The sequence below is a fragment of the Perca fluviatilis genome, chromosome 7 (genome assembly GCF_010015445.1).
Source record: "Perca fluviatilis chromosome 7, GENO_Pfluv_1.0, whole genome shotgun sequence".
Classification (NCBI taxonomy): Eukaryota; Metazoa; Chordata; class Actinopteri; order Perciformes; family Percidae; genus Perca; species Perca fluviatilis.
This window is the reverse complement of record NC_053118.1, coordinates 13,977,096-13,992,329: the sequence shown is the minus strand read 5'-3', so window position 1 is coordinate 13,992,329 and position 15,234 is coordinate 13,977,096. Positions and strand designations below refer to the sequence as shown.

General features: G+C 44.6%; 1 protein-coding gene across 1 annotated transcript in view; it reads right to left on the bottom strand.

Moving 5' to 3' along the window:
- LOC120561928 (CUB and sushi domain-containing protein 3-like) overlaps window positions 1–15,234 on the bottom strand; it is a 292,084-nt gene that overhangs the window by 53,807 nt on the left and 223,043 nt on the right. Inside the window, exons 51-56 of the mRNA XM_039805270.1 lie at window positions 14,501–14,695; window positions 11,703–11,876; window positions 9,867–10,040; window positions 9,061–9,234; window positions 3,169–3,354; window positions 1,510–1,683 (exon numbers count right to left, since the gene is read on the bottom strand). Coding sequence (XP_039661204.1) covers window positions 1,510–1,683; window positions 3,169–3,354; window positions 9,061–9,234; window positions 9,867–10,040; window positions 11,703–11,876; window positions 14,501–14,695 — 1,077 coding nt within the window. The remainder of the gene's footprint in view (window positions 1–1,509; window positions 1,684–3,168; window positions 3,355–9,060; window positions 9,235–9,866; window positions 10,041–11,702; window positions 11,877–14,500; window positions 14,696–15,234) is intronic.

Below are 15,234 nucleotides of genomic sequence, written 5' to 3'. Positions count from 1 at the left end.
AAATAAAAGCGCAAGTATTCTTGGCAGGTAGCTTGTGAATTTCACCACGGGGTCAACAAAGTCTCATCTTTATCCACTTTAATACATCATAATTTATTCATATTATTTTGTATTATTAATCTGACGCTGCAAAGTAACTAAAGCTATAAAATTAATAGTTAAGTAAAACGTTCAATAGCCTACTTGACTCTGAATTGTGGACTAGAGTATCCTAATAAGTAGGACTAGAGTAGCCTAATAAGTAGGATTAAATGAAAAATACCCAATTAAAATTGAATCAAAGTAGCCGACTGTAGACTATAGTTACTTTCCACCGCTGATAAAATGTAATATTACGTGTAGCAAGACTAAACATTAATTCTCGACATGTTATCTGTCAGTTGCTCGGTCACATTGCTGTCGCCACTGACGGGACACAGATGTTGTCTCTGGTTCTGACCACGGAACAGTGACGGGACAGCTTGCTTCAACGCAGCGTAAAAAACTCTCCGTGTCGCAAATGTATCCGTCTCTGCAGTCATTTCAACCACTGAATTGTAACGCGCTACTCAAATGTTTTTTTCTTATCATCCATTTATTTTTAATATCATTATATTTCAGGAGGTGGGGAGTATTTGTTTATGGGACTGTGTTCGTTGCCTGTTGCCCCTTGGTGACTGATGTCGATGTCTGTCTTCCACACAGTGCAGAAAGTGTGAGGAGGTTCTATATACTGTCTACGTGAGGTAGCCTGGACATGTGGAGGAAAAGCTATCTCTCCCGTTAAGAAATCGTTCCGAACCTTTTTTGAGGCGGTTCAGCCATGGCATGCAAGCCTACAGTTATCCAGACAGCCTGGCTTGCTGAGGCACTGAATTGAATTAAACGCGCGAAGCATTTGGCTAGGAGGGGCAGGTGGGCGGAGGGTTAAAATGCAGCGCTCTGATTGGCCGAAAGCTTTTCACTCCACTGCTCAGCGGCAGAATCAACGTCATAGATGTAGATTGCATAGAAACTGAAACCGGAGAAATGCGAGATGCAACAAAATGCGTACCTAGAGAGCAGCGAATCGTACAAGCGTACTTAAGGGTCAAAATGGGTGCCGAGTACGAAAAATGCGTACATGTTGGCAGGTCTGGAAAAAGTGTTTATGCTTAATTCTTTAAAAGTCATTTTTAATTCTATGAACTCTACAAACAGTATTCCATTAAAATCTAGAATATTGGGGTGATGGCAGTAATCTCAGACAGATATCTCAAAACCCGGGCAAATAAAACTAAAACTATGTGTGTGACTTTATATCAATTGAGGTAAGCGAGAAAATGTTTTAATATATTTGGGTAAACACAGCTCTTGCCATTCATTTAGAGAAGCTCAGCACAGACTGAGTTCAAATTAAACGATACATAAATTTCAAATTAAATAACTACCAGTCCCTAATATGATACTGAAATCATTGACATAAGGAAGAGTGAAAGAGAGACCTGTGAATGTATGCAGGAATGCTTGTGCATGATTATATTTGTTTACCTGCGCAGTGGGGCAGTGGACCACTCCAGTGTCCATTTAGTTGACAGGTGAGTGATGATTCTCCTATGAGCTGGCGGTCTCCAGAGCAGGAATAGCGCACTGTGGAGCCAAATGTAAACTTCTCCCCGCTCATTACTCCATGTGGAGGAGTACCTGGGTGGCCGCAGTCCACCTCTGCATGACAAATGGAGTTTGAGGACAGGAAATAAGATTATTAATGGATGAGTAGTCTCGCATTGCCAGACCTATCTCCACAGCGCTGTGGAGTAACGGATGAGGGAATGGATAGACGGATTCGTGTTGCCTCAATAAAATCACCACTTATACGGATACTGGTGAGACACCCCACTGTTTTCAACTGTTAATTAATGGTTTGATGAAACGGTAACATACATATCACATGGCTTGCTGCTTCATCAAGAAACCTTTCCAAAACCAACAACCAGTCCAGTAGCATATTGATCTACACTGCTGTGAACTTTCAATCTATAAGTAGCTCAGAGAAGCTTGTTGAAAGAAAAAAAAACATCTAAGACTACTGTGCCTAACTACTAAAACAGAAATCAGTTTGCTTGTCATAATCATGTTTCATGAAGATAATTTGAAGTAATATTGTATATACACTTAATAAAATGGTCACTGGATTGTTTTCAGAACTTTTTGTGCTACTTTACTTTACGTACGTTTCTGGGTGCTGCCTACTTTGCAAAGCTAATTTCTTAACAAAGAGTCACTGTTATGAAACAATCTGATCATCTACTGGCTTGACCTCTGTGAGTTGATTCTGAAAGCAGTTACGAGCTTGAAAAACAAAGTGACACGAAGCAGGGTTCAGTTCACAATGTTGTAAAGGTTTAACGAGACACAAGAATATATACATTTTCTAACAATCGCTGCATTCACTTTGACGACAGGGTTTTCACAGAATGGAATGTAACAGATTCACAACAGTTAGTGACGCCTGGAGACGTGAATAAAAATGTAGACAGACACTCCTGTGTATCTTTTCTGTGTATCTGTTTGATGAAAGTAAATGCTATGCATCATCTCTCTTCCATGAAATGAAGTGTTTTCTGAGCCTGTGTGCAAAATGTAGAAGTTTACTTTACATAACTTCACTAGAAATAGGTCATTATGGTTGGCGGCCTCACACAAAAGTAGAGTGCATGATGAGCCAGGTGTTTGAGCAACATTACAACCTCAGATAACCCCTACAGTTCATAGATGGCTGTTGTTCGAATCTGAGCGCCTGGTTTTGAGGGAACATTAGCTATAGCCTGAACAACTGGCCGTATGACAGTTTTCCCTATTTCTCAATTAGGCACAGTGCAACATAACCATAAGCCACTGGGGCATCGAACATTACACAGATGCTCTCAGCCACCACATTTAGCAACTTGTACCATTTAAACTCTAGAAGCAATTGAGGACACAAACAAGGTTGTGGACACTTAATTGAGAGTGAATTCTCTTAATTTGTATCTGCATCTCTTGTTAAGAGTATCAATTCATTAGCTTTTGCATGAATGCACTAATTACACAGAAATGTGGATAGGCTGATGAACTGAACAGTGGACAGGAGACAGACAGATAAACACAGTTAATAACATGATTTGCCAATTGATTGTCAAGGTAATATTAAAAAGGTAGCCACTGTACCGATGCATTCTGGTAGAGGTTTTTCCCAGTGGCCTACCGGCAGGCAGGTGAGCACTGCTGAGCCGAACAGGTAATATCCTGGGTTACAGTCGTAGAAGACCACGCTGCCGAATGTAAAGTTACCATGCTCAATCTTACTCTCCCGGATAGAATTGGCAGGGATACCTGGATCTGTGCAGTTTACCACTAAATGAAACAGAAAAGAAAAATAATACAGTTATGCCACCATGAATTATTCAATTAGTTTAACCATGATGGGAGAATACAAACAGCAGACTATGACAGCAATCAAATCAAGTTTTTTTGGTGCAAGGATATTTCAGGCGTTACAGACATTTTAATGAAATTTCAGGTAAATTACTGTTGGAACTGCATAGTTGTTAAAGTAAATGTTGAAAAAGATTCCTTTATTTCTGTAGCACTGAGCGGAGTACTTATCTTCGCTCTTTATCATATGCGTGCTGTGATATTGTAATAATAGTTAGCAGAACTGTTCCTGGCATCGTTTCATACACATCAATTTATTGTGATAAATAAACTATTGATGTACAGTACAGGACAGTAATGGTTACTTGAGCCAATGTGAATTCTAATTTCTTGGCAGCGTTTCCAAACCCATCTCATGAATACTGTGGGCATCTCTATCCATAAGGTTGCTATGGCACTAATGTTCATAGTGCAGATCACACCACTGAATAGCAGGAGATTAAATAAAGCATGCAGTGATTATTAATTGAATTATGATACCATACATACTTTACTGTACTGTATCAATATTTGGATTATTTATTTGCAATGGGTTTCTATAACTGCCTTTGCCTGAATATAAATAATTTCATCTACTGTAGTCACATATAGTGTACATATCAAGTTAACAGTACCTGGAATAATTTTACCTCAGCATGGCAGAGAGTAAAAAACAAGACAACACATATAGTCATGTGGCAATCTGCCTAATTAACTCCACCCAGCATCACCACCGGGGATCTCTGACTTTTCTTTCCTGGAAGCTGTGCAGTCTCCTTTGGTCGGAGCCTCATCAGCATATATGCTCTCTGTCAGCATGTTTACTTGTGAGTTAATAATAGAACTGTTGACATGACCTGATCAGTGGATTTTTCTGTTTATTCTACAAACAGGGAGACAAGTGAGCCCAGGCTATATTTAAGCATAGTCAATAATAATATCACCTGATGCTTCCTCCTGAAAACAGAAGAACCAAATTGTCACAAATGTACATGCATCCATTTAAGAAGCAGTGGAAGTCTCTGAAACCACTCTGCTGATAAAGTGGTTTAGACAACTGAAAGTAGATGAGGGTGAAATTAAGTTCAGAGAAACATCAAATTAAATCAATAATGCAAATGTGCGAAAAAGCTGTGAGAAAATTTAAGTGCAAACAAAAGGACGTATTTTGATAAAGGGAGTCATGGCAGTTTAATATGATTTTACTCTTGATCTTTTACCAGGTCTGTCTCTACGGTGCTATTCAGAGTAATGAAATCTGTGTCTCTTCACATCTGACTGCCAACAAAACACATGCCAAGAGGAGAGCTATTTTTAAAATGGGCATAGTCTGGCAAATGTAGCCTTGGCCAACTAGATCCAGAGGTAGCAGACCAATTAAAGCCACAATGGATATCACTTATATGCATTTCTTTAATTGTTTTGTAATGTTTGCTTCCCGTTACCTTGTTCTATAGAATATTTTAAGCCAGTTCAGATCATATGTACATACATTTACCACATCTTGCAACACTGCAACAAATGTCTGTCTAAAGTGAGAAGTATTCAAAGGCAAATATGAAAAAGCTATTTTTCCAAGCATTTTATGAATGAAGAGCTTTCATCATATTGTGCAACACATCTATTGTCTCTTTCTATTTTATTTGGGTGAAAATAATGCAAATAGTGGAAAATATTTCCAGTACAAATATTGTCAAACTGTCAAAATGATTTTGAGCAAAGATTATTATTCATTACATGTCATTTAGCTGACACTTTTATCCAAAGCGACTTACAATTGTTATATACTGTATGTCAGAGGTCGCACGCCTCTGGAGCAACTAGGGGTTAAGTGTCTTGCTCAGGGACACATTGGTTTATGTGTCGCAGTGGGAATCGAACCCAGATCTCCCACCCCAAAGGCATGTGTCCCCCCCCCCCCCCCCCCCCCCCCCCCCCCCCCCCCCCCCCCCCCCCCCCCCCCCCCCCCCCCCCCCCCCCCCCCCCTCCCCCCCCCCCCCCCCCCCCCCCCCCCCCCCCCCCCCCCCCCCCCCCCCCCCCCCCCCCCCCCCCCCCCCCCCCCCCCCCCCCCCCCCCCCCCCCCCCCCCCCCCCCCCCCCCCCCCCCCCCCCCCCCCCCCCCCCCCCCCCCCCCCCCCCCCCCCCCCCCCCCCCCCCCCCCCCCCCCCCCCCCCCCCCCCCCCCCCCCCCCCCCCCCCCCCCCCCCCCCCCCCCCCCCCCCCCCCCCCCCCCCCCCCCCCCCCCCCCCCCCCCCCCCCCCCCCCCCCCCCCCCCCCCCCCCCCCCCCCCCCCCCCCCCCCCCCCCCCCCCCCCCCCCCCCCCCCCCCCCCCCCCCCCCCCCCCCCCCCCCCCCCCCCCTTTTCCCCCCCCCCCCCCCCCCTCCCTCTTTCCTCCCCCCTGTACACCAATGACAGAACAGCTTGCACCTGTTGTTGTACTGCAGGCGGGTGAACGGCGGTCTGGCGTTCATTATAGTCTGCCTGACGGGGTCTATGCAGCTGCTCAGCAGCTGTTTGGGCCCTCCAGTGGCCAAACCCACAGTTGAAGGCGCTGAGAATTGGGATGCCACATCTGACCAAGTCATGAGGTCTAAGGACACCTGTAACAGGTTGATATGAAAGACTGTCAACGTGTTGTCCGACCGTACAAGCCTTCCTCTGAAGTATTGCAGAAAGTGCTCGAGAGCTATCCGCACCGCATGCAGCTTAAGAAAACTGATGTGTGCAGCGCGGTCTTCCACAGACCAGCCCCAGTGTCGCCTTGATAGGCAAAACGCAGAAACTGTCTGTGCTGAAGTAGAATGACATGAATGTAGGCATCCTTCAGGTCTATGGACGCAAACCACTCTACCTGAGCGACAGTGCGCAGCACATCCGGTGTAGTGAGCATGTGGAAGGGTAACACTTTCAGGTACCTGTTGAGTCCCCTCAAATCCAAAATTGGACGTAATCAGCTGGTCTTTTTTGTGATGAGGTAGTATGTTGAGTAGTAGCCTCTGGGGTGCGACAGAGGATCTACAGCCTTAAAGTGATGGTTCGGAGTAATTTCACCCTAGGGTCCTTTGCACCATGACCTCGAGCCAAACACCCCCCCAGAAGCTTTTTTCACCTGGGTCGAACATTGGGAGCGTTAGCGTAGCGTAGCGTTATCAGCTGAATAGCTTAGCGCAGAGGCTAATGGATCCGAAGTGTCTCTTAACATTACCCCACTAATAATGCCCGAAATGATACCAAACGTCTACAGTAGTACAAATAGGTTATGCACTCATAAAACGATGGATTGTAAAATTTGTAAGTACACCAGAAGTTTATGTAAATAACACTTGCCTGCTGGCTTCTGCTGTTACTACCGGGCAGTAAGAGTGCTTAGGGACATCTACAAATTACAACACCGAAAAGAGATGCAACAAAAATATTTATTAATTTAATGATTAAATAAGGTAATGTCTCCAAACTTACCTCAATTATTACTTGTCTCCTGCTAGTTATACTACAGCACTTACTTTAAAAAATAAGTTAAATTAAAAAATATTAACAACAGCAGCAGAGAGCAGAAGCCAGCAGGCAAGTGTTATTTACATAACCTTCTGGTGTACTTACAAACTTTACAATCCATCGTTTTATGAGTGCATAACCTATATATACTAGTGTAGACCTTTGGTATAATTTCGGGCATTATTAGTGGGGTAATGTTAAGAGACACTTCGGATCCATTAGCCTCTGCGCTAAGCTATTCAGCGGCTAACGCTACTCTACGCTAACTCTCCCAATGTTAGACCCAGGTGAAAAAAGCTTCTGGGGGTTGTTTGGCTCGAGGTCATGGTGCAAAGGACCCTAGGGTGAAATTACTCCGAACCATCACTTTAATGGCGTTCTTGGCCAGGAGGGCGAATAACTCCTGGTCCAGCGCTTGGGGTTTTGCTGGGTCGCTGATGAAGGTCATTTTGACCCGGTCAGAGGCAGGGAGCCGGCATCGGAACTGGAGCCTGTACCCATGGGTTAAGGTGGCACCCAGGGGTCCAGAGCTTGAGCAGCCCAAGAACGAAGCAGCTGATGGGAAAAGAAACCGACAGCTGGCCCAGAGGCCTCAGTCTTTGGCCCCCTGTCCCATAGGGGCTCTGGGCGAACAACGGACAGGATCTGGGGCTCAAGACCGTCTGGAGGGAAAGCGGGTAGCGTCACGACAGTCCCTGGCCGGCTGCTGCCCAGGATGCTGAGGACCACGATAGCCAACGTAGCGAGCCATTGGTGGCGGATGGTCTTCCGAGCTTGAACGGTACGCTCCGGCACCTCCAGCGCAGCCCAACCGAACAGCTACCCTGGTTTTATCAGGATGCTACGGATGGAGGGTCCTCCTATATGCCAGAGCTTGAGCAGCCCAAGAACGACAGAGGTGACTGTGCGAGCCATACCTGGCACCAAGTCTGCACCAGGAAGGCTATCATCCGCCCGAGTTCCCTGGACATGAGGGCAAAAGCTTGTAACGATGCGTCATTAAGGCTGATTGTGGAAGCCTCAACACTGCCTCCCTGCAGGGAAGCAGAGAGGGCGAACATTAGTTGAGCCAGGGAATTGACAATACTGCCAGCACCAGCTCCCACATTGTAAGCCCTTGTGAGAAGGTTGTCCGTGACCTGACAGTCGCAGTGTCTCATCAGGAGACACGATGAGGGATGCAATGGTAGGCTCAACTGCAGGCATATGATCCAGCCCAACTCTTGCTGCATCGTGCATGGCTGCCGTAGCAGTAGCTCCAACATGCATGCAGCTCCTCCAAGTATTCTTCCAAGGGGGGCACAGCAAAGGCAGTAGGAGCCCGCCAGCACCTGAGGAATGAGCTCTCAGGGGAGGATTTGGCCTGCTGTGGTACGTCTAGCTGCAGGCGATCCTGGGCCATGCGCATGATGGCCTGCATGGAGGTATCCTCCGCCTCACTCAGTGAGCTCTGGCCCGAGGAATGGAAGCCTGCCGAGTCTTGAGAGGCTCGATCCCCATCATCATCATTGTAGACGCCGCCTGCCAGCTTTGCCCGAAAACAGCCACTAACTTAATGTAAAGAAGACAACTTATACCGGGAGTGGGAAGCTAAACGCTCCCTTCAATGTCAAGATTTACAAACCTCAGTAAAAAGTTAGCTTCAGCAAAACACAGCTACTAACTTATTAATGGAAAGTAATGAAAAAATACAACCTAATACTGGGAGTGGGAAGTGAAAAACGCCACTACACCGCCGAGGGTTGCACAATGTAAATCACAGACCTTATACCCGGAGAGTAAAACACCATCCTACCGGTGAGCTGCCACGGCCCATGGAGGACAAACAAATTGTCTCTGCTCTGACCAACAAGGTCACAAGGCTTCCAGCGACAGCAACGTAGAAAACGGCTTCAGCCAATGTTAAGTAAATGCAACTGCACGCGAGAAGAAAAAAGGAACAGATCCCCTGATGACACCAGAAGATATAGTCTCTCCCGGGTCATCCAGGGGTCACAAGTGACATTGTTGGTAATATACATACTCGAACTGCGCATGCGCAAAGGGAATATTCAGTACTTTAAGCACCGCCTCTGCTGGTCAGCAGGGATGAAATAGAACACCTTTAGTTGTATAGGCTGCCATTCTGGAGGAGCTCTGTAGCTGGACCTTACCTCTGCATGTCGGTGGCTGCTGGCTCCACTGGCGGCTCGCCTGGCACTGAGCTGTGGAGGGTCCTTCCAGCGTGTAGCCTTTGTTGCAGGAGAAACGCACCCCATCATTGTAGTTGAAGCCATCACCTGTTGTGCGGCCATATATAGGGCTACCTGGATGGCCACATGTGACAGCTGAGACGTGTCAGAGAGGAGGAGGAAAAGAGCAAAGAAAGGATCAAAGGGAAGGTAAAGGGGAGGAGGGGGAGAAAGAGAGTGTGTGGAAAAAAAGAATAAGGGAGAGAAAAAATGCAATAACCATGATCGATATAGGTGACGTACCTTGACACCTATCATAGAATTATCATTATCATATAATTAACCTCAACAGACATTGGGGTAGTTAGGAAAGGAAAAGAGCATATTTTACATTGCATCAATAGGTGACTAGGTGACATATGTATCAATTATTGACTTTAGCGCTTTTAAAACTAAAGGAGCAGGAAGCTTTGGAAATTAAGCTTTTTAACAGTGACTGCAATTTTTAAGAGTGCTAAAAACATTTGTATTTATTGGTTTATTTTAACAATGCAATCACGTCATCACATTTATTGATTAACCCTTTCTTGGTTGTGAATACAAATTTACATATTGAAGTCTTCCATAAAACATTACGTAATTAAAATCCAGGAATAAAAAGCACAACAGTTTCCATCAGCTCTTTTCCATCTGAACAGTGGTGTCTATGGTGAGAAACTCCGATATAACACACACACGATCCCTCTTTCAGTCAATCAGGCAGTCAGAATTGGTGTTAAAGTACTTACCGATACAAACTGGTAGCTGTCCAGACCAGTTGTGGTCCTGCTGGCAGATCCGTACTGAGGAGCCAAGGAGCCTGAATCCAGGGTTGCATTGGTAAACCACTGTGTCTCTATACCCAAAGTTTTCCCCGATCACCTGCCCATTTACGATCTGCTCTGGAACACCACAGTGACCGGCTGTAGGAAAAACATTCAGTATTGTAAACATGTTTTCCTTATTCTTAGTGTTTATCTCTCTTTCTCAACAACAACATGCATTCCTTTGTAACAGAGACCCTGACAAAAACAGCACACACCCTGTAATGCTTGTAGTGTATGGTACTAATACCACTAATAATGTTCAGTTTTTCAGTAGCTAATGTGGGGTTCCAATTTTTTTTTGCACTAGATGAAATGCACTTTGCATTACAAATCAGAATGAATTATCTCAACCAATCACCCGTGGTGCAATACTTAAGTTCAGCTTTCAAGTGTTTCAGAATAATAGCTTGCAGTGGTTTACATTGAACTAATAGACGATAAACACAATTTTGATTGTGTTATCACATTGAATAACTTTATATTTTGACAACTGTATTATAAAATGAAATGAGGAAATTGGTGATTTAAAAGCTCTTGGAATTATAATGCATGCAAACAAAATAAGTTAGTGTATTCATAAAACATATTGGATTTGGAAAGCATTTTTCAGCTCATTTTCTCTGAATTATTATTTCTAAATTCATATTGACTTCAGCTTCTCTTATGGTGATAACTCGGCTTTTCTCATCTACAGTAGACAGAGACACGCATGCTAAACCCCTCAAAACTTGTGCAATATGCTCATGCACATAATCATGTTACTTTTAGCTACAATACAGTACAATTTCAGAGAGGAGGAATCTTGCAGAGATTTCCACTGCCACTTAAAACCTGGGAAATTGCCACTGACTGTGAGTCTTATTTCCCTAATTTACTCGTGCACCCAGAAACTCAGCTGAGCTCCACTCTAGTTGAGAGCAGACAGATTCTATGAAGATAGTGCTGAAGTAGGCAACTATCCCGAGAGGTCCCTGGCTATGTTAACCCTGACAGTCATATTACTAAACAAGAGAGTGGTGCTCTTCTTTTAATGAAGTCAACCAACTTCAGCGAAGCTTGGAGTGCTGGTTCCACAGGGTTGATAAACGCACTGCTGCATCTGCCAGGGAAACCGTCACAGTCTGCTGCTGCGTGGATTTGAATGCGGCTCAAGTAATTACATATGTCTCGTTTTCTTCCACAGTACAGAGCTGAGATGAGCTGTGGAAAGCTAAGCTGTAGCATATTTTCTTGTTTATATATCTTAAAAACAGCTCAAATTGTGCTGGTATAGCTTGGCGAGTGTCTTATAGTTTGAAGCCAGCTGTGGCTCTGTAGCTCTCACATTTAACATTTTAGAACGCCACATCACACTGACTCAGAGGCTTTACTGTACAGCAGCATGCTCCAATCAAGCAGCAGTTGCCAAAGGTGATTGCACATTTGGACACCAATTGTTACCTTATGATCTCTACACTGTCTGAAACAGTATAGCCAGTGCCAGCCCAAAGGAAAATATAAAGTGACAGCGTTGAGTACCAGCGTGATGTCAGAACCAGATGACAAAAAACTGTACATCTTTCTAAATGTTTTGTAATTGGCCATACACACTTGGCAACAGAACCAATTATAGCCACCCTCTGCTTCCCCATCTGGTTCTATTCTGGGCATGTTGGCCCAACTCAAAAAAGCTCATGTCTGAACAGATCGCCAGCAGTATCTGACCTAGGTCAAGGCTGTCCTTTATAAAGTTAAAGAAAACATTTAGACCCTGCTTACCCAGGCAGTGAGTCTCCATCCCACTCCATAGGCCGGACAGGAGACACTCTCTTACTGTAGATCCAGTTAAAACATAGCCAAGGTTACAGCTAAAAATGGCTGATGCTCCGAAGGTAGTTTGGGTCCCAATTTTCTTCCCATTTGGAGGAGTGGTCAGATCCCCACAGGAAATGACTGCAAAAAGATGAATAAGATAGTAAAAAGAAGAGAAAGAAGACGGAGGAGGCCCAGAATGAAAGAAAAAGACACCAGGAGAGTAAGTGAGAGAGAACAAGAGAGAAAGAGGAGATGGTAGTTGGCTTACATCTTCAGAGTCAATGAGAGAGCACAGTCATTTACACCCATCTTACCGACCTTAATGTGATAAAAGAGTGACCTATACTATTTCATGGGTAGGATAATGATGGTGTTTGCAAACATCTTTCATCATACTGGCTGGCATTCCCCTTTGCCATCACACAGGCAATTCAGCTCTTATGCTCCTCAAAAAGTAGTTCTCATGGCAGCATAAAAAGCTTTTATTTCCCATTGCTGCAATAAACAATATCTAACCTAGGCTGAGACAATAATAGCTAAAGAATACAAATGTGCATCATCGAACTGCTGATTAAAGGGAAACTTCACCGATTAGCATTAAGCTTTGTATCAGTAGAAACCTGGTAGTATTTTTGAATGACCATGCTTCCCTCCATCATGTCCCCCTGAGAGGGGAGATCTCTGTATTGTGGGTCTGGAAAAAAGCCTCAGATGACGCAAAATGACAATTTTTGCGTTATCTGATGTTTTTTTGCCCAGAGGCAAAAGCCTGGTGTCAGTACCCGATCCGTTCCACCTGCACAATCCGTTCTGCGCAATGCGCAAGATGTTCACGCATGCGCTGTGGTACGAGGATTTACGACACTACCCAATCTGTTCCCACGCTAGCCTCCAGCTAACGTTAGTTTAGCTAATAGCTAATTCGGCGGACCGCTAGGTGATTATAGCGGTCTGCCATTAGCCTCCACAGTTAAGCTAACGTTAGTTTATTGCCTGCACAATCCGTTCTGCGCATGCGTTATTTTAGACTGAAGGCTGTCGGCTAGCCAAATTAGCTGTTAACTATCCCGGTGGAGGCTAGCGTGGAACAGATTGGGCAGGTCGTAAAACAGTATTATCATCTGCGCATACGTCATGGCATACGTGTCATCTTGCACATGCGCAGAACGGATCGTGCCGGTGGGGTACTGACCCAATGGTACTGACACCTGTATTAGGCATTGACATATACTTCCGCATAGCCCAAAGGGGGTTGGACTGTCGGCTTTTTCCGGAGATTGCCGAGGAAAAAACGAGTGTCAGCCATCTTGAATCCTCGCTTAGCTTCTCAGCAGGAGCAGAAACTGTTCATCCCGACGGAAATTTTAGAACAACAATTATGTGCATTCAAACTACCACAGACGTGTACCACCGGGATACATTGGAACACATCGGAGAATATGCAGGACACTTTATTACAGACGCAATACTCCACACACTACGCGAGCTTTGCCTGCACGGAGACCAGCGGTGGTGCTCGATTCCTGTGGCCGGTAAAGTGACCTCATCAGCGGGGAGCGTTGAACGAGTGTGCCGGTGGAAAGCTAACGCTAGCCAGCCATCTGTTCACCAATCCTGCTTGCAAGTGTCCGCTCATTAAACAAACTGGACTACATCCAACTTCAACGAAACTCCCAATGTGAGTTCAGAGACTGCTGTGCTGTGTTTTTGTTGTTGTGGAAATATTGCTGTGGACAATCCAGCCTGCTGCTCGGTCACCGGGTAAGACTACTAGTGGAGGTGGGCTGTGTTACCCCGGACTGCCTGTTGCTGAAATGGGGTGATTTGTATCCAACTAACTGCTGGTGGAGTTTGTGACTGTAAAATGCCGACAATTCTAGCTACATCCCACGCAAATGTACGGCTGTGTTTATACTTGATGTTTATACCACAGCCCACCAAGAGCTAATGCTAGTAGCTATGTGTTAGCCTTCTTTTATTACATGGCTTGGTTGAATTCTAATGTAGAATGCGGTCTGTTATTTCTTGATAACAGACCGTTGCTAAGGATAACACACCGTTGCCATGCATAGCAGGGCGTTGCCATGGACACAGTTCTGTTCACTCTGGAGCTATCAATCAATCCGCTGAAAGAAGTCTGGATAATGTATCAGCTGTGGCCAAAAAAAAGCATGTTTTAAATGTGTAACACCACTTGAGCCACGGTGAAACGTTTTTTCGTGTATATGGTTGAAATGACAATAAAACACACTTGTTGAGTTGATCGTCTCACTGTCTGTCTGTAAAGGGTAGGCGTGGCTTGGGAGTGGCCTCATACAGCAGCAAAGCAAGTGCATTCTGGGATTTGGTGTCTTTCATCCATATGAGCCAAAAACACATTTTCTGGCTTATCTCGGCCTAGAAGGCACCAATTTAAATTTTCTTTTCACATTTCTACTACATTAGTGACCCAATTTAAAGATATATTCAGATTTCCAGCGGTGAAATTTCCCTTTAAGTGAACTGTGAAAAAGGTATTCACTCTTTAGGTCATGTAATGTTACAATCTATGAATCTAGTGTTCCTAAGGTGAGGCAAGACATGGATTTTTCTTTGCATGTGACGTGTGCATCCACTGATGTTTTATTTTTTATGATAATGCAAAGACAAAATGGAGCCAAAGATTAAATTTCCTTTTGGTTAAGTTCAATTTCCCAGTTAATTTGTGTGATCTATAAGTGTTGTGTGAGATTTTGTGTGTTGCTGCGGCAGAAGTTACTCACTTCTACAACGAGGCCTCTCGTTTCTCCAGCTCCACACACCGTTGGCCAGGCACTGGATGTGGGTGGGGCCAACGCGGTAGAATCCAGGGTTGCAGGTAAAGATTATTTTAGTTCCATACTCATAGTGCGAACCGTTGACGATCCTCCATTTCCCATGGTCCAGAGAGAAGGAGCTGAGACTGGGACACATAATGACTGTGCCAAAAAAAAGAAAAGGGGGTTCAGTGTTCAATGGCGGGCATTGATAGTTTTGGATTAAACAAATGGACCGACTTCTGTTTCAATTCACTTATCCCTTATACACACACTGCTAAGTTAAAACGCATAAACATATGTAATAACCCAGCAGTGTAGAAGAAATGCAAATAGCTGCAAAGGAAAATCCTAATCAGTTGAATGTAAAATGTAAATAGCAAACTTCTCTGCATTTACTGTATACAAATGTTCTTCCACAACAAAGATGTTTATGAATCGGCACTCTCTAAAAACCAAATGAGTTTCAAAACAAACTCAGTTTCCCTTTTAGCTGTGAGAGACATATACAGCAGGGAATAAACATTGGTCTCAATAGTAAACAGAGTTGTCAATCACTCGTTGCACTGGCATGTAAAACACTCACCCCAGCGCCAGCTACAGATTTCCTCTCAACGATTATTCTCCCTTTCATCCATCCGTCTTATCATGAGTACCCAACAAGTTAGTGTGTCTGTGATGAAACCACAAAGCGTGGTTCT